Consider the following 20257-nt stretch of genomic DNA (forward strand, 5'->3'; position numbering starts at 1 on the left):
GGAAATAAATAATAATGACAACTGCTAAGGAAAAGTAAATGTATTCTTTAGATTACCAATTAAATAAACAGAACAGGTCAGCTAAATCATTCAGAGGATTTACATTACTGTTCATGTGTGTGTCCATTAATATAAAAACTCCCACACTAAAAAATACTCAAGATTTAAAGCCCTTTTTCAAAACCGACTCTTTATTTCAAAGGAAATGATTACATCATTTCCTTTAAAGGCAGTAGATTTTTCTTTTAAAATACATAAATATTATGCAAAATTGACTTTTTGTAATGTGAGTATTAAATTGATTTTTATCGACAGAAAAAGTCTTGAAGGACTATCATTTCTAACACGTTTTCATAAAGATTCAATTCAAAGATTTTAATCTGAAGAAAGGATGAAAACAATATGATTGATTTAGATCATTTATTTGTCATTTAATTAGGAGGGAGTTTGTAAAAGGGTCTTCACGTGCGTCATAAATTGCATTATAATTGAAGGAGACGCCATCTTTAGGACTCGTCATTGATATTTGTACTGCATAAAATGGTAAAACTTCCAATAGATCTTGATGACAACCCATCAAATGGCTCAACTCCGTACTGAATACTAGTTGATATCTATGATAAACAGTGATTTTTGAGTATAATCAAAGCAATATCTACTGAAATTTTTTATAATATGGTTAGATTTGTACAATTGTTTGATAGAGTAAGGATAATTGCAGAGGGATCTCTTATTCTTTCAATTGTGATAGTTTTTGATGTTATTGTCCAATAGTTGACGATTTTCCTTAATATTAATCAAAAAGGGTTTTTATTTTTATAAAACTTCTTTTTTAAGCCTCTTTTAAAAAAAATTCCGTCATTAACAATACTGAGACGTAACTTGAAAATCCTTTATAGATACATTTATTTTTGATAGATAATGAGATTTAATCCATTTTATGGTTTGGTCCAATTTGATATGATCCAGAACTTGACTATTTTCCTTAATATTAATCAAAAATGAAATAAAACTATTTTTTTTAAACCTCTCTCAAAATGAACAACTTTAACAATGTTGACGTCACTAGAAAATACTCTCAAGAGAGATTTATTTTTGATAGAGAGTATGATTTAAATAATTCTATGAGTTGGTCTCATTTTAATATGATCCAATAGTTGAATATTTTCCTTCATATTAATCAAAAAAAGGGTTTTTATTGTTGTAAAACTCCTTTGTTTAAGCCTTTCCCAAAATGGCCGACATTAAAATGCTGACGTCACTTGCAAATGCTCTATAGAGATACATTTTTTTGATAAAGAGTATGATTTAAGTTATTGTATGAGTTGATCTCATTTTAATATGATCCAATGGTTGACTATTTTCCTTTTTAGGTCGATTCTTGGTGGAGCAACGGGGCAAGTTGAACAAGGCTTTATTCTATTCGCTGTATCGTTGTTTGTGAATTTTGTGGAGTATGATTTAATAGTCCTACATGATCTCTTTGCTTAATAATTCATCAAAAATCTACTTATAGACTCAAAGATAAACGATGCCTACTTTTGGAAAGGTTCCATAAGCCAATGACCCATAGTTCTACTTTGCCATTCCTCCACCAAAAAACGACCTATCCTTAATGAAAAGGAGTTTTATTGTTATAAACTTGATTGTTTAAGCCTCTAAATGGTGACCATTAACAATGCCGACGTCACATGAAAACGCTCATTAGAGATATTGATTTTTGGTGGATAGTAAGGGTAAAGTCCTGTTATTTGTTGGTCCCATTTTGACATCTAAACAGTTGACTATTTTCCTTACATGAAAAAAGAGTTTTCATTGTTCTAAACCTTGTTTGTTTAGGCTCCTAAAATGGCCGTCATTAATTTTGCATATGTCACGCGAAAACTCTCCTAAGTATTTTTATGGACTTGCCACTTTCCCTAACCTATTAACGATTTTATCCTGAGGTGAATGCACTTTATCTATTCAGTATTCTCAAATAGTTGAAATGTTTCTTTCCCCACAACTACAATGTTGTTTATAAAAATAGTTCATTCAATACCGCCTCTCTCTATAACGTAATGTGTATAATATGTAAAAATGGATTCCTACCGTTCGGCTTGACCTTCCTTTTCATTCGAGTATTTCTGTTTCCTGTCCAGTTTACTTGACGAATCCTGATTCCCTGGTGTTTTCTCTTTCTGCAATTCCCTATAGAGTACAAAATATCTGTATCAATATGTATACCTAAACATATATATTCAGGGCTCTAAGTCACATGCAATTGGCGTAAGAGTAACACATTTCCAACCACCTAATGGGAGCTACCTAATCCCGTCCTTAATAGCGTTGTTTCGGTCCATATTTATTCGGTACAGTCCAGTCAAAGGAAGGGTCCTATGTGACCAAGATATTGTCGGTCCTTGGAACAAATCCCTAATTTTTTAGATATATATTTCTAAAAATGAAACTATCCCTCAATGACATCACGAAGAATTGATTTGATCTTGTTTAAGGACCGACAAATGAGACTGCAGGGGAGTCCGCAGGGGGTGGGCCGCAACCCACTCCGCAAGTTTAATAATTTTTGCTTCTACAGGATTTTTTTTTGCCCAGGATGAAAAAATTTTACGCAAAAATATGGGTAATTTTTTCTTTAAAGATTTTTTTTTTAAAAAGGTCCTTTTGGCAAATTATAATGCAGAGCAAAAAATTGAATACAAGAAATTTTATGTGAATTGCTATAGATTTTTCTTAATATTAGATTATTTTCTCCTAAACCAATATTTTTTTGTAAACAGCTGTAGACTTTTGAAATTTTTCTCTCCAAAAATTAAATTGCCTATAATTCACTAGGAATTTTTGAAAAAAAAAAAAAAAAATATCTAACACATCATTTTTTAAGTTTTTTTCCACAAAATATAATTTTTTATGAATGATTATAGATTTTTGAAATAATTAAACAAAAAAAATTATATTTCATATATTTTTAATTTCGAAAAAAATTAATTTTTTGTGAACAACTGTGGATTTTTGAAATTAAAAAAAAAAAAATTAATTTTTTTAAATTCATAGCTATGAATGTCGAAATTTTTTTGCCAAAAAATTTAATTTTTGAATTTTTTCTCAAGAAAAAAAATATGCAAAAACAAAGCCACCTTAAAAATTTATATAATCCTGCGAAGGTCCTTCGGACTGGACAGAGGTACTCGCTCTCAAATAAGAACCGATACAACACTATTATAAAGGTCTCAATTTTAATGTTTGATCTGTAGTCAAGATACATTTGATCCCAGTACAAGTTATCAACATTAAATACATAGAGATGCCAGTGGGATTTCTATTGGTAGTTTGACATAATATGGCAAATCAGTAGATTAAAATCTTAATTCCCCCACAATCAATGAACAACAGCTATTACAAGATTAAAAAGTTATATAATTTCAAATTCTGCCAAAAAATATATAAATGTCAACTTTTGAGAACGCCCTCAGAGTTGAATATCATTCCCCTAAATGAAAGACCCGAATAAATTATAGCAATGAAGTTCTTCTTAACCTATGATTAAAAACAAACAAATGTGACGTCATATTATACCCCTTGTGTCAACTGATATGTTTGCATTTTCCCCCTCGATGTATTTCTTTTTTTATGGGCTAGAACTGATTGAACAGCTTATAAGGTCAGTTGAATAATGTCATTTAAAAGTCGTTACGCAAAACTTGAGAGCCCTACGTAGTCATTAGGGTGTCCTTACTCATGTACTATTATTTTCTCTTCTTCTTCTTTCGTCTCTGGACATAACTCCTTGACGTCCTTTTTCATGGACCTGTAAATTTGTTACTTTCAAAACTATTTTCATCAAAAATTCTGTAGATTCGCTTACATATCCTTCTCTTCGCCCTCCTTACTCGTGTCTTCTTCGACAATGACATCCTCCTCCTCTTCTTCCTCGTTATAGTTATAGTCCTTGATGATTAGGGGATCATTTTCATTTAGATCAGAGAGGGACTTGGCTTTTCCCTTTTTTTGAAGGATTTTGAAAAAGTTTCTTTTATGTGTTTTCTTTTTCTTCTCTTCCTTCTTTTCTAATTTAGCCATTTGTTTATCCTGCTCCTTTTCAAACTTGGCCCTCATCCTCAACTCTTCCTTTTCAAGTTTAATTGTTTTCTTTTCCTCTTCCTTTTCATGTTTTAACCTATCCCTCTCAGCTTTTTTCCTCTCCTTATCCCCTAAAAGTAAATCCTTCTTTTCCTTCGCAATCATTTGCTTCTCCATCTGTGCCTGAAGCTTCTCCTGTTTGAGAGTTTGTTCCTTATCGACTTTATCCGCCTTTTTCTTCTCTTTCTCCAACTTTTTCATCTCTTTTCTTTCTTTTTTAGAGAGTTTGACTTCTTCACCTGCAATTGACTCCGGCATTTCCTCATGGAGCAAATGATCATAGCGACCAACAAATCTCTCTGCAAGTTTTTCATCTTCCGGATCGTATATAAGATTTTGATCCTCATCGTATTCCTGATAGGAAGATTTTCGGTCAGAGTATTTTTGAGTAGGATTACTCTCCTTAATAACCTCGATCCTATTTTCATCGTCATCTCCGAGTAATTTCTCAATTTGATTTTGTGCATGTTTTTTCATGCTCTCGGTTATTTGACATCCATTTGAAAAAGGGGGCGAGGGCAGAGTGAACGTGGGCTCTGTCGTCTCTTTTTGAACGAGTGGTCCTCCACTGAACAAGATGTCAAAGTCGGTTTCAGCCTTAGTTTTGATAACATCAACTTTTTTCTCTTCTGCTTTGACCAATGGTTGGTGGATCCTTTGTTCCTGGGGGGTTTCAGCTAGTTTTTGGGGATCAGCCGGGTTTTTTTCTTTTGTGATTTGAATATTTTCATCGAAGGGCTGGAAGGATTTCATTTCTTTTCCTTCTGAACGTTGTTGACCCTTTTCCTCGGATTCCTTACCAGACTTTATCTTACTCTTGCCTATACTCAACTCATCTAAAAATATCTTCGGTTCAGTCTCACTCTTTTCTACAGACACTTGCAGAGTCTTTGGAGATTCAATGATACTCTTTCCATTCTTATTTTCAGACTTGGGTTCTTTTGTCAAGGTATTTACTTTGTTCTTTTCCATATCCGTTTGAGCCTTCTCTTCTTGGCTAATAAACGGAGGTTTAACCCTAGAACTTGAATGTTTTTGCTCTTTTATCAAACTTGGCTGAGTGATGAATGAATCTTCGAATGGATTGGGTACATTTGTATCCATTTTTTTAATATCCACAAGGACTTTGGTCTTTTTGATCTGAGCATCCTCTTTCGTGGGCATGATAAAAAAGGTGTGGGATCTTTCTTCTGGTGACTGGGGTTGAACTTTATTAGAATCAGGCTCATTTGAATCCGACTTTTCGATCGTTGACAGTTTTTCTACTGACTTGACCCTCTCGACGGGGGGTTGAACTATTTGTGCTTCAACTGAGTGAATCTCTTGATTGCATTCTGGTTGAATCATATTTTCTTCCTTGGGCAAATTAGTATAGTTGAGATGTTTTTCCTTTTTTTCTTTATTGATTCTTTGTTTTTCGGCCTTCTCTTGCTCCTTTTTCTCTTTTTTAAGACGCTCCTGCTCTAGCCTTGCCGCCTTTTCCTGATCTTTCTTCAACTTTTTGAATCGATCGTTTTCCTCCTTCGCTAGTTTCTCCCTCTCTTTTCTTTCCTTCCGTTCCAGTTCAATTCGTTCTTTTTCAAGTCTCCTTTGTTCCTTCTTGCTCAATTCCGCCTCTACTTTACGATCGGGTGAAAGATGTGACTGCTTATTAACAATCACTTCCTTGTCCTCCTCGTTATCTTCTAGTTCTGAGGTAATATCCTGCAAAGGAAGGATAGCAATGGCTTCTTCAGATACACTTTTCACTATAACAAAGTCCTTATAACTGATACATGCACCACCCTTAGTAAAAGGAAGATCAATTACACCTTCAACTGAGGTAGGTAGCTCCTCATAGATCTTGGATATGCTATTATTATTGATGGAGCTACTCTGAGTGACGATGCAGTCCTTGTCTGTAGGCTTATTAAGAGACTCTAAAGAACGACCAACAGGTTCGCGACTCGGAGCTGTACTGCAATCCTTGTCTGTGAGCTTTTTAAAGGACTCTAAAGCACGACCGACGGGTTCATAGCCTCCATCATCAATCACTTTTTTTGAGCTACCTTTATGAGTGGATGAGGTTCTTGGTGGAGGTGGGGGTGTAGTGCAGCTACTATTAGTAGTCTTGGATAGGAGTCGAGGAGTTTTTGGGGATGTTTTATTATCGCGGGATTTGGAACGACTGGCTCTTTTGTTCCCACAACTCTTGGCAACCCATCGAGTATCTAGCTCGTATTCTCCATCATCATCGATATCCGTGAATTTTTCATGTGGAAGGGGATGAGGCTCTCGAGACTTGGAAAACTTTGGTGGGACAGGTGGTCCTGGAAATTGTATTGGAGCGGATTCTTTTATTATCTTCGTATCTTCTCTGACAATTTTTTTTGTGACTTGTTGATTTTTAATTGTAGAGGGGAGTTGCTGCTGTTTCACCCCCTCTTCACTTTTCCTTAACTGCTCCTGTTGCTCAAGCTGCTCTTTTTTAGGGTCTTATTGAGCTTTTTCTCCTTGGACTTACTACGAGATCGCCCTCTTCCACAGATTCGCGAATGATGAAGCTCGGATGATGAAACTCCTTCTTCATCAGAGGAAGATTCCTTGAGTAAATCTGTCACACTAGGTGGTTCAACCCCTTGTGGGAGGTGGAACCATTCTCTTGGGATTTCTTTGCGTCGAAGTGTTGCTCTGTGAATGGAGATGTATGTTATCCTTACTCATAGTTAAGTATACAATTTTATATACAAGCCTTACGTAGTAATATCCTGTGGCAACGAAAGAGGATCAATCCAAACTTCTTCTTCTTGTTTGTGGCTTAAATGTGTGTATGGGTAAACGCCTTGCTGCTTTTGTTTCCGTACTTCTTGCCAGAGTTCACCTTTGCTCATTGATTCTATAGATCATTTAAAGTGGAAAAATTACTTTTTGTATTAAAAAAAAACAAAACAAATAACTTTCTTTCATATTTAATTTTCACTACATTTAATTCTCAAAAAATAAATGTATGTATATATACAAGACGAAAACAACACACTCCAAGACATTACTCTATAAAGAAAATTACAGAAAACACACTTACACACACCAGACTAACTTCAGTGCAAAAGAAGAAGTAATTGATTCTCTGCCAGAAAGTTGATCTATTTTTTCACTTGAAGACTAAATTCACATTATAAATTATGAGTATTTTTATGACAATGATAAGAGTTAAAGGAATTTTAGTTGAAATGTTGATTAGGGGCTATATTTTAAGCGTAGGGGTTTGGTTCATTAAAGGGGCTTGAAAGGTCTTTCAAATGAAATAAAATCAAATGATATATTTTTGAAATGGGAGAATTAAAGCTTATAAACCAAGTAGTTAAACGAAGACTGCATGGCCAATATTTGTAGAAGGTAGTTGCCGTGGAGGGATTTCTATTTGTCGCCACTAGGAGCGGGGGATATTACTCTATAATTAAAAGGAATTTAAGTTGAAATGTTGATTAGGGGCTATATTTTAAGCGTAGGGGTTTTGGTCCATTAAAGGGGCTTGAAAGGTCTTTCAAATGAAATAAAATCAAATGATATATTTTTGAAATGGGAGAATTAAAGCTTATAAACCAAGTAGTTAAACGAAGACTGCATGGCCAATATTTGTAGAAGGTAGTTGCCGTGGAGGGATTTCTATTTGTCGCCACTAGGAGCGGGGGATATTACTCTATAATTAGCTACTTCAGTCTTCTAACTAAAGGCCAATTTGGGAAAGTTGCAAACGTCATTCGGGAAAATTATATAGTTACGTAATCTCCACTGCTATGATAAAAAGTGACATCAGGTGAGGAAAAAATATATTTATGTCCACGACTATTCTTGTGCCAGTCCTTATTTAGGACAGGGGATCGGGATCCAGTACGATCCCACTTGTCGATTATTAAAGGAAGTAAAATCAATCTATTTTGACGTCATTTAGGTTTTTTTGTCAGTTTGCTAATTATTCTGCTAAACATGGGTTAGAAAATCCCTGTTTTCACACATTGATAGTGCTTTAGTTTTTAAACTTTGCTCATTTTTATTATGCACCAACGTTAAAAAAACAGTTGTCCAAAATTCATGACAATCTGTTCTTTAGTTTATTAGTTATTGTGCTTAGTGTGGCGCTTCTAAAGTGAATAAAAAAAAAGCCAGGAAATGTGTTAACTAGGTACAAAAATAATATGTGTCTTTTATTTTGCAATATAATAAAAATATGAATATTTTTTGCAAGATATGTGCAATGCTTTTAATACATATCTCATATAACCCATTTGCCTGAATAAATCATCAACTTTTGTACGGAAAAAGTACAAGGACGGACAGTTAAGGACCGATCCCAAGAACTGACAGTTTTAAGGACCGAAAGTATCAGTTCTAAGACCGAACCGAATAAAAAAAAACCCGATTCAACACTATATATTACTATGTATATATTTTCTTATAAGGTAGCAGGCACGCTTCACTTTTTTGTTCTAAAGCTTTAATATCTCAATTCAATATTATTACATAACACAAAAACATCAATAAATCAAAACTTCCCGAATTCTATTGCCAAAATAAATACGTATTTTCACACTTTTTAATATTCATTGCAGAAAATAAAAATAATATAAAAATGAAAATAAAAAGAACAAAAGGGGTCCACCTGATGGGATTGTCGAAGTCATGTTTTGTGAGCCCCAAAGTTTTGCCACATTGGCATAATGATTCTTCCATTGCGAAGAGGTACCTCGTCCAAGAGATCTTGTTGTACGGCTTGGATGAGGAGCTGTAAAATGTGCATTTGCGTCTTGAGAATACAAATCATATTCTGTGGACATATCCACAGCTGACCCTATTGCTAGTATTGCTCTACATAATTATGTATCGAAATTTAAACCCATTTATAGATTTTCATCCATTGAAAAATTTGACGTTTTGTTTATTACCTTAAGAAACCGTCCGAATTGGTGGCGTAAAGATTGCTCTGTAGAACAATCTCTTGTAAATGACGCCATCATGTATATGAAATATGACGTCATCATCAATATACCTCGCCTATCTTGGCGTTAAAGTGAGTTATTACATCCATCGTGTGGGTGTAGGTCATTGATATTTAATAACTTTTTATAACTGGTCGTCCATTAAAATCTAAGCAGTGACTCTTTCAATAATTAATCAAGGTTGTGTGATTGAAATTAATTCATATTGCGATTTATTAAATCATAGACAATTAATAAAAAACTAAATAAGTGTGAGCTCTCTAGTTTATGCACAAGCAGAAAAAATAAAACTTGAACGTGATCGACGAATTTCCATTCGCCCGCTCCAAGCAGTTTGTGTCTCCATGACTACTGTCTATGCCTTCGGCAAGTTTGAAGCGTTGGAGAGTAAGAAGGGTTCTGTCAAAAATGGAAAACTGGACCTGGAGGAATTAAGAAAACACCCCAGGTCAATCCTCTCAAGTCCATGAGGGCCCCTGCAAGAGATCTTAGGGTTTCACAACAATCTGTCCAGAGAGCTAAAAAAAAAAAAAAAAAAAAAGGGTGAAAGAGCCATGTAAGAGTGAAAAGGCCACTTTTGACACATGGAATGAAATAAACTCCTCTTCTCCGTTCCAAGATTCTTTTTTGGGCCCCCTACAGACATGACGTCAATCCCTTCGACATGCACACAAAAGGTTTTAGTTGAGGGGATTGACATCATCACTGTAGGGGCCCAAAAGAGATTGTTGCAGGGCCTGCAGTGTCCTTCATTCAAAAATCGAGGCCCTCAAAGTCACTCTCAGCCAGCCACTGGGACGCCATGCCAAAGGACTATACCCTGTGTCACGCTTTCTACTGCCCCCTGGAATCCATCATTGTCGCTAAGGATGGCTACATTAATGATTGAGAGAGTACAGACACACATCTATTTATTGTGCTAATTTTGTTGAAATTCTATTTTAATTAATAAATTATTTCTTGTTGAGATTTAAAATTCAAAGCGTTAGGATTATAATGTACATCAAGGTATTGTAATCTTTAAATCTTAACAATTCTTCCTTTCAAAATAAAGAGGTTCTATGATCTAAAATGTTGATTTTTTTGTTTGGAGGATAGAAAAGGAAATGTTAGTCATTTGTTTATATCCAAAATTTAATTTATCATGGTATATTCACTTTTAGAAATAGAAGACATTTGAAATCCCTGAAGCTTTTTACTTTGAAATGGTTTAAAGACTAAAATATTCAAAGATCTTAGGAAATCTTTATCAGTGGTCAAAATTACAAAATCCACCAGGGATCAAATACTTATTTCTTCCAGTGTATATCATACTTTAATTTAAGAGTTGTGGTAATGATGTCATAGATGTAAAGTACATTTAAAATACACGTTTATTAATGGCTGATAACTAGGAAGGAATCGATTTTCAGTACCATATGCAGGACCGTTAATACCCTACCCTATATTTCATTAATTTCTTTGACACACCGCTGTCTCAAACTGTATTGCCACCTATGCTATATATTATGTTTATGTTGAAGTACTACGAATAGATTGATTTTCCATAAGTTATTCTCCATTTTCTATTCATCAGTTATTCTTAATAACCCTATGGATGCATTGTAAATTATACCTAAAGTAAAAGAATACGGATGTAATCCACTCTCAATTTTTATGAAAAATCATTCTAGCTTGCTTTTGTGATGACGGCCACCATATCTACAATTAACGGAGCTTTCTACTCAATTTGTTATTTTTTTTTTACTTGTTCTTTCTTTATTGTCTGAAGGTTATTACAAGTTAGTATGTAAATCACTTTTTTTCACGAAAAAGTGAAAGCATTTTCACATCATTTATTATTTCACAAACAAAATATTATCTACCTGCTCCTATGTTTGTATATTAGGGTGAGGTGGATGCCCCAAATTTCGCCAAACAGCTGTATATGGGCCTAACAAACACATATAAGTATCTTACAAAATGCCAATTTACGGTGAGAGAAAAACTTGCAGGAGGGGTGTGCGGAAGTCGTCCAGAAGGTTTTTGGGGATCCCCATAGAAATACTGGTTTTTCATTACTTAAACGGAAAAAATCAATTTGTCGTTATTAATATAAGGTTATAATATTTCACCCAGTCTCAAAAAAATCCTTCGTTTATTTACACCATTCGCTTGAAAATAAGTCACTTCAAGATAACCTTCAAAATCCCAAATGAAGTAAAATTGATCAAATAAAAGGTATAATGGACGGTTTCTCATTTATTTATCTAGTATCTTGTAAAGTTTCCAACTAATCTGTCGATCTGAAATACATACATTTTTACACGACATTCGCACCTTCGATCTTTATTACTCCGCAATATGAAAGAATTTTGTCTGATTATTATTTTTTATTTTTCAACTGTAGGTATTTCAAAGTAACATCTTTTGCACAATACTCTGTAATTCCTGATAATTTCATTCAATTCTCTGGATGTTTAAGAAAGTTATGTTGTTTTATTGAAATATCATATTGGATCACAGATTTTGATGCAGGCTATAACATCCTCAATAGAAAAAAAAGGGATTTTTATTTTTTACACATTTATGCAATTTCATCAAAATCCATATCAATAGAGTAAAGTTTGTCTGGATGCTTGTCGATACATCATTTTTTAGTGTGTGTCTACTTGATCGAAGAAAGGAAAACGCATTTATTGTTGTAAATCCTTAGCATTTTTTAGCATGTCTTTGTTTTGTCGACGCCTGATAACACTGAACAATGCGTGATACTCTCGCTAATTAATTAAAATAGTAATAATTTCTCTGTTTATAAAAATAAAGGTCGGGAACTCGGTTGAGTGCAAACTTCCGCCTAGTATCATGATCCTTCAAATTTAACGTGCATGTTTATATCTCAAATTGTTATAAAGTTATGATCAATTGCAATCCTTGATCCTTCAAAATATAATGACCTCTTACTGTTAATATATATAATCGTACTATAAAGTTTTACTTAAATCCTTTTGTTACTTTGTCTGTATTCGTGCTTACAAACAGACAGAAAAATAGAAGTGATTATTTAATTCATTGGCGTAAGTAATAATGGTCAGTTACACGGTGGATTGCTCAAGAGTTGATACAAAAATGGGGTTATATATCTTAATACTTGAAGTATTAAAAATATTAATCGATGAAGAAGTCATTGAGTATCTATGTTTCAATTCCTGATATTTGGACGTTCAATACAAAAGCAGCTAATAGAATTTTTTATCAAAATTGAGAGTGGATTATATTTGTATTCTTTAATGATGAATTATCGTCCATTTTAATCAATTTTTATTTACCCTTTCAGTGCGTTGAAAATTGTACTTAAAGCGGCCAAAATGGAATTTTAGAATACAAAAAGGATAAATTTATATACTTTATGGTTGAAAGGGGCCATCCGGGGCCAATATAAGTCTCTTAAATGTTCTAAAAGTGATGTAAAATTATAACATATCTCATTCTAAGAATTTGAATAATAAGTCTATAACAAATATTGGGCCGTATGTTTATATGAAGTAAAAAATTATATGGACTTTCTCCTTTACTTAATTTTTTTATAGTTATTTTTATGTTGATGCACAATAAATGTCAATATATATACTTCATTCACTCCATCGCAAGATACTCTTATTTTTTTTATTTCATAAAAACACTATTTTATGAAGGATACTCATAAAATAAAAAAAGTTTTCATTATATGATTTGTAAAATTTTTTTAGACTGCTTTTTCCTCAAGTTAGGTAAATATTAGTATACTGACGGTAGTACCCGGCATTGTTTGAAGTATTTAGGGATCGACTAACATACAAACTTTACATTAAAAGTATAGAGGATAACTTCTTAACAAATCCACAGTATTCATCCTCGTTTTACCTGAGCATACTCACACGAAACTACTCGATAATTCATATGACATGTTCTGTCTTCAAGAATAACACCATAATAGTAACTATTTGAGGAAAATATGTAATCTGTTGGGATAACTGATGAGTACTTAAGTCTTCAGAGAGCTCACTAATAAAGACAAACAAAATTCCTTTGAACATAACAGTCCTTATATTTTATTCAAATCTGACTGAAAATGCACATGATTACAATACCAGGCTGACAATTTATTTTATTTATACATGTGGACGTCTCTAATATTTATTTAATATAACAAAAATATTTATATATAATGCACATTAGGGATCACTATAAGCAGTGCATTTTGAAAACACATTGAATGCTTAATTAAATACGTCTATAATATTTAATTAATACGACTACGTTTCTATTTCTTATATCAAAATACAGGCCTCTAGGCTTAAAGTGAAACACTCTTTTTAATTGGCACACCATTGTCCTATTTATTAATTTTTCGATGTTTAATACTATTACCTTAGTTTAAACAATTTTCTAAGGAAGCTGTAAAAACTACGAAAAGCCAGCTCTGAAATATGAGCATCATAACAACAACATGAAGTAATGCAGAGCTGGAATTCTGGAGTTATCTGATTCAACTATCTCGAAAGTGCTGGGCTGTAACCGCTCTACTGTGTACCGGGTGACCGCAAGAGGTATACCAAAAGTTTCCACAAAGCCCAGATAAAGAGTAAAGAGGCCAACCAATCAAGAATTAACAGAGTTAAAGGTACTATTGAAAGCAGAAGAGGCAAGGTGACCGTCAATGTCCTTGCTCGTGATTTTCGCAGTAGCCAAACATTAGTGAGTGAAGCAAGATATAAACCTTAATGCCTACAAGAGAAGTCAACGTCATGGATTGAAGTCTTTGGATCGAGTAAAGCGTGTTACTTGGTGCTAAATCCTCCACAAAGTGCTTGAAAAGAAAGCCTCTTCGCCTCTCCACAGCTCTGGACTATTAATTTTCTGTGTACCTCAAAGGGAAGCATTGGGAAGTTTGATACAAAAAAATAAAATTAAAGACGAACTATCCGTCCTCATCCCTGCTTCAGTCAACATAGAGTAGGACTTCGTAAATAACTGCTTTGTATACTCCCAAATTAGGATGGAACTGATCATTGAGTTAAATAACGTGTCCCGTGATTATATTTATAAATTAAACTTTCCAAATTTGATGATATTTTTTGATGTATACCAAAAAAAAAAAAATCCAAAAAGTGTTTCATTTGTAACGGATGAGCTTGGATGTTTATATTATACATCAGGAAGCAATATATACAATGTACTCCGTGAATGTGTCTCATACAAACAGACAACCCCTACTTTATTTATATTACATCTACACCCTCATGAGCATATTATGTATCCATATTTAAATACCTTTTTAGTGACAATGGGAAACCGAGAATGAAGATAAACTATCTACAATCCTTAAAAACTCAAGTACTGACTATCGATTAATCTACTATAATAAAAGTTTATTGTATGTTAAAGTTTTTCCCCATATATAGTTTAATGTATTATTTGAGTAGATAGTTATTTTTTTATCAATTTAACTTTTGAATCAGCGAAGGGGAAATATAGATCCATTGTTCAAATATTTAATGATTGCCTATTAACAATGCATAGGCCCTTTATGGAGATTAATCAAAAAGAAGAGGATATTTAAATTAGAAAGCCCAGCTAGTCATCATTTCATATCCCTATTAATCATTTTAAAAGGTTATAAGTCGACTAAAAAAGGGGTACCCGCCCTTGCTAGGGCCAAAGAGGGAGTTGGAAATCCCATGAACAATGTTCAATATAATTCAACGTGGGTGAGCGTTGGAGTATTCTTTCAGGAAGTATAATAAAGAGCCTCTATATTATATAAAATGAATTAAAAATAAAACAAATGATGTTAATGACTTCAAATCACCTACCTATATATATGCATGAATAAATCTTTTATTTTTGTCGAAGAAAATGGCTACAAACTGTTTCCATTAATTTTGCTAAAATGTTCTGGACATTTATCGAATTATTTTTTAAATCAATAATTTTATATTTTAAATGCTTTTCTGTTTAAAAAGTGATAATTGACGTTTGATGAAAAAAGCAGACACATTATTCAGAAAATGAGAAAGATATGTCAGTGAGCTATCAATTTGTATTGGTCAAATTTATATGCAAACGAATTTCCAAACACATTTTTACAAACGTTTTTTTTTGTTTACGAATCAAATATTCCATTAAAAATCTTAACATTTTTATTTAAAAAAAAAATTAGAAGACTTCCTTATTCGTATGGTTGATTTTGAGAGGCTAGTCACTTTTTAAAATATAACTCAACCTTTTATCTAGTTTCCTTGATGGTATTCCCATTTTAGCCTGACCACTGACCAGTTTCATTTTTTTTAAATATTCCTTTAATTGGGCAGACGGAGGTGGACTGACTAAGTACCCTTGTAGTATCTCCTTGAGCCTCGAAAAACAATTTTTGAGTTTTGGGCATAGAATGAGCCCAAATGCCATTACATTACCCCACCAAAAAAAAAAATCAACAATCCTATCTTAGCTTGACTAAACTCAAAAGAGGAACCTTTGAAAAGTTTCATCATCATAGGCCTAACAGTGTGGGTACCCATTAAAGACACACACATTGACTGTAGTATATATATACAAATTACCTGCCCTTCAAAAAATTGCCATCACTAGATTTTTTTTTGCAAAAACTTGCAGTAGCATCACTAAATTACTAAAAAAAATAGCTTTATTTAATCTCCCCTTCTTCAAAAGCAATAAGAGCCTCGACACGCCAGCAAACAGACTGGTACCTCTTGACAATGAAGGCCGTGTACATGGCGTACTTTGCTGAAATCATTGTGTGCATATATATGTGGCGTATCAACATAAAAACTATTTTACACAAGAATAAAGAAAAGGATACATTTCTTACTTATCATTTAAATTCTTGGGTGAGTTACGAATTTTTGAACAATGTTTAAAACTTTTATTTGATTTAATAGACTCATATTCCCCTGATATAACCCATTTCAACACTCAATTACTCATTCTTTGACTGTGCACATTAATTTGGTTGACTTTAAGTAGAATTTGCGACGTATTCAAAGGGTTAAAGAGAACCATTTGCTTATATAATTTAGATAGAAATCATACTAACTTGCCTGTGTGTTGACGATCCATATACTATGTATAATCTACCCTATTAGGAAGATCGATTTTTCATTTGAGTATGTTCTATTTTTTTGTAATTTTTATTCATGAATACTTTTGAAAGGTAAGGTTGTATTGTGTTGTTAAGAAAATCAATAAGATATACATTATGAAGAGCTATTTTCTTCAACATCCTTCATTTTTGACATATAAGAATGAGAAAATAAACAAATACACATAAAAAAGAAATGAAATACCTTGAGCTAAGAGTTAAATTCGTTTATGGGCCCAGCTCGTTAGTAAAAACAAAACTCAAAATTAATTATATGAGAATTTAGAAAATTAAAATGGCAAGCTTAAACCCCCTGTTGCGTCCCCTCTCAAACAACCAACCAGCTCGTATTTCAATTTACAAGAATCCTAGAAATACTCCTTGTATATTGGAACACTCGTATCTCAGGGTATAACTGTATGCATAAATAACATTTTCTTAGAGATGGACTCTTTAGCATTTTTTAAATGTAATTTAATTTCGAGTCTATCCCAGGTGTTGTTTTTTTTGGTTAAAAATCATCATCTTTGTAAGAGTTTGTGGGTATTTAGTTCGATAAAAATAAGTCTATTTGAGAGGATCTATATATATTTTTCAGTATCGGTCTCATTTCAAATTCAGCATAGACCGATTCTATTAATGAGTTGCAAAATTGTAATTATTAAAATTAATTACCATTAACTACAAAAACGTCATTTGAAATTAAATGTGTTGCATAAATCATATTCATACCACTCCTAAATCAGGATGGGGGAAAAAATAGGCTCATAGATGTCATTTTGGTCTACGGTCTTTGTTTGAGATTTGAACCGGAATTTTAAGGGAGCGCTACTTAATGGACTACTTATAGTTTTACTTACCATGGACTCAGCATAACGGCACACACCATACAAATCATAACTTTGCTATGGTGTGAATTTATTTAAATACAGAGTTGATCTAATTTACATACCGGGCCGTGTAAAGTTATTTACTGATGATGTAAATATACTTTTTAAGAGGTTTTGTGGCAACCAATTTGATTGTTTCGTATTTTTACTGTTAAAATAAACAAAAATCCTTCCTGTGAGAGCGTAACAACTTCCACACGTGAGACCATGTCCAATCAGGAAACAAAGAGGTTCGAAATTGCAGCCCTCCTCCGAGCGGGAGTGCCTCATAACAACATTAAGGAACAGGTTGGAGCCACGTTGAAGACAATTTACAACGTTTCCAAGAGCTTGGAGGCTGGGGGTAATCTCAAGCATTCCCCTGGGGCTGGAAGGAAGCCCACTGTCTCAACAAGGCAAGTAAAGACAGTGTTCAAGAGGACTCTCAACAGGTCCATTGCCGACATGGCCAGAAAGATGGGAAAGTCGAGATCAACTGTTTCAAGGGGATTGAAAAGGGCTGGAGGAAAGTCCCTGAGGCCCTGAGAAGAAAGTCTTCTTCACTCTTGGTTTTACTCGTTCTCGTTTTTGTTTTTAATTGAGTCGAAACTTTATATAAGGGATTTTGGAGTCACCAAACCTATCTTTCACAATCATGAGGGCAATCCGTCAAAAAGTATTCGATTTATTTACATATTAATTAATTCTACCAAAGGATAGGATCCACCCTGTACAAATTTTATTTTCATCCAACTCGTCCAATTTGATAACAAGTCCTTACGGCCAAGGACAGTTGAAACTGTTATTTTTTGAGAAATAAAATGCTTGACGTTTCATAGTGTTGAACCCAAAAAAAAAAAGTTGGTCCTTGAATGAGTCTCAACACTAATATTTTGTAAATACAAAAAAATAAACTGAAAAGAATAAAAAAAAAGTTTTTTTAATCATATCTATGCATATCCTTATTAAAGCAAAGTTTTGTGCATTAAGTATGCCTGTACATTACTTCTAATATATTAAAAGTATCTGCATCCTTGCAGATAAGACAAAATATGAATGGAGTGATAAATGAATCACATTATATCAGATAGTATGTTGTGTACATGCTTTGCCTACGATTTATACACAAGTAGTAACTTGTATAAGCAAATTGTACAAGTTGCAATAAGAAATTATGAGACGAACAAAATTGTTGAATGAATAATCAACTTGTACAAATTACAACTTATGTAGATACAACATAAATAAATATTTGTGTTGGATTTTGGTCTGAGATTGCTATGATTCTTAGTGGAACAAATGAATTCGGTCCTCTAAAGAAAATTAGTCTGTACCTATCTCAAGGAAAACTTTGTTCCACCAAGATCAATATTAAAGAAAAAAAAAAAGTGGCCTTGATTGATATTGTAGATGAGTTGATGTTGACGTTATGAGTGTTTCAAATTTTGGAACATTGACTTATACTAACGTCATATCTAATCTTGTTAAACGTGTTACATAAATTATATCTATGCAACTCATAAATCAGGTGGATAATGGAGAAAATTGGTCTCTAGGTTGAGACCGGAAAAAAAATCAGATACTATATAGATACTGAACGAGTCAATCAATAAAAAATTGAACACCAAATTTAAAAGAACCGTTATTGAACGAGTCTTAACACTAATAAATATAGAAAGTGTATTTAAAAAGCAAGACGACTTTTCAAATTTCAAGGGCTGGTACATTTAATATGATGGTATGGATTTTTTTATTTTTTAATATTAGTTCACCTCCCACGAACATATATTTACTGTTTCATCTATATCTTATGTTTAGTTTGTTTGTGAGCGGCATTACAGTTAGAAGTATTATCGTGTTCGACGATTTTTTGCTATCTCCATTGGGATCTTCCATTGGGACAATTAGGTTCTGGTTTCGATATCATAACCATATACACATGATTGGTCACCAGTTATGACCGTTTTGAGCAAATAAGGATCATCATTGACGTCTGTAAATCGCTCATGAATGATGCTCATGCGACTATTCTTTTTATTAAAATCAAGCAGTATCACAGCAAACTTCGTTGGTACTCTTCTCATACCCAAAACGTTCGAAAAAAAAATTATGGCACGAACCAACCGATATGTCCATATTCTCAGCAAAGTCTCTGATAGTCATTTTCTTCACTCGTTCAACGTTTTCATTTGTTGTTGACGTGCTTGGGTGTCCAGAGTGAGGCTTGTCATTTGTACCTTCCCAGCCATCTTGGATGAGTTGGTACCACTTGTAAACGTTTTTTTTAAACTCAAAACAGCTTGACCGTATGCCTCTCTAACACTTTTTAAGAGTTTTAGAGCACTAAATTTTATTCTTTTACACAAAATTGTATGCAAATTCTTCATCCATGTTTTTCACTAGCAAAAAATCGCCAAACATGTAAAATGCTTCTAACCGCTATACTTCTCATAATCAAACTAAACATATTATACCGAGTGACAAATACATGTTCCTGGCAATGGCCAGCCCCCTTGGGGGGGGAAGGGGGTTACAAATTTGGCTTCAATAGAGGCCTGCGGAAATTGGTTTTCCAAGTTTTTGGCCGATATGGACACGGGATTCTACGAAAAAGGCATTATGAAGTTGGATTATCCTTGGCACTAAGTTATCTAACCGAATGGGGCATACTTGGCTGTAATCGAATGATTGGAACACTTTTTATAGAATGTTGAAAGAAAAGAAAAAGATAAAAATATGAAACCACTGTTTCCTCAATCTAACGTATTGAGATCGAACAAATCTGTCTACGATTTAATTTTAGCCTACGGTCTGACACCAACGTTTGGACCAAAATATGGCTCTAAATTTGTCTAAAACCCCAATCTTAAAAGAATCAATCTTAGAATGGCCTTAACACTAATAAATATGTATATAAATAAATAAATAAAACAGTCAATATATTGAAACCGAACAAATTTGTCATCGAGTAAATTTCCGTCAACAGACCGAGATCCCAGTCTGAACGGAAATATTGCTCCTAATGGGTCTTTTAAAATTACTTAAGATCGAACTTTAAAACAATTATTATTGAACGAGTCTTAGCTCTAATATATATATATGTATCTATAAATATTAGTCAATATATTGAGACTGAACAAATTGGTACACGA

General features: G+C 33.4%; 2 protein-coding genes across 3 annotated transcripts in view; both read right to left on the bottom strand.

Moving 5' to 3' along the window:
- Positions 1-6615, bottom strand: part of LOC121126266 (uncharacterized) — a 31409-nt gene extending 24794 nt beyond the window's left edge. Inside the window, exons 1-3 of the mRNA XM_071891610.1 lie at positions 3866-6615; positions 3737-3808; positions 2092-2190 (exon numbers count right to left, since the gene is read on the bottom strand). Coding sequence (XP_071747711.1) covers positions 2092-2190; positions 3737-3808; positions 3866-5487 — 1793 coding nt within the window. The 5' untranslated portion in view covers positions 5488-6615. The remainder of the gene's footprint in view (positions 1-2091; positions 2191-3736; positions 3809-3865) is intronic.
- The window catches only part of LOC139906542 (uncharacterized), a 61099-nt gene continuing 46365 nt past the window's right edge, over positions 5524-20257 (bottom strand). Inside the window, exons 2-4 of one of the 2 annotated variants that reach the window (XM_071891617.1) lie at positions 8780-8902; positions 6877-7015; positions 5524-6810 (exon numbers count right to left, since the gene is read on the bottom strand). In XM_071891617.1, the coding sequence (XP_071747718.1) occupies positions 6576-6810; positions 6877-7015; positions 8780-8902 (497 nt within the window). In that variant the 3' untranslated portion in view covers positions 5524-6575. The remainder of the gene's footprint in view (positions 6811-6876; positions 7016-8779; positions 8903-20257) is intronic. The other variant, XM_071891618.1, reaches the window with a different exon arrangement.

This window comes from Lepeophtheirus salmonis, chromosome 11, assembly GCF_016086655.4.
Source record: "Lepeophtheirus salmonis chromosome 11, UVic_Lsal_1.4, whole genome shotgun sequence".
NCBI lineage: Eukaryota > Metazoa > Arthropoda > Copepoda > Siphonostomatoida > Caligidae > Lepeophtheirus > Lepeophtheirus salmonis.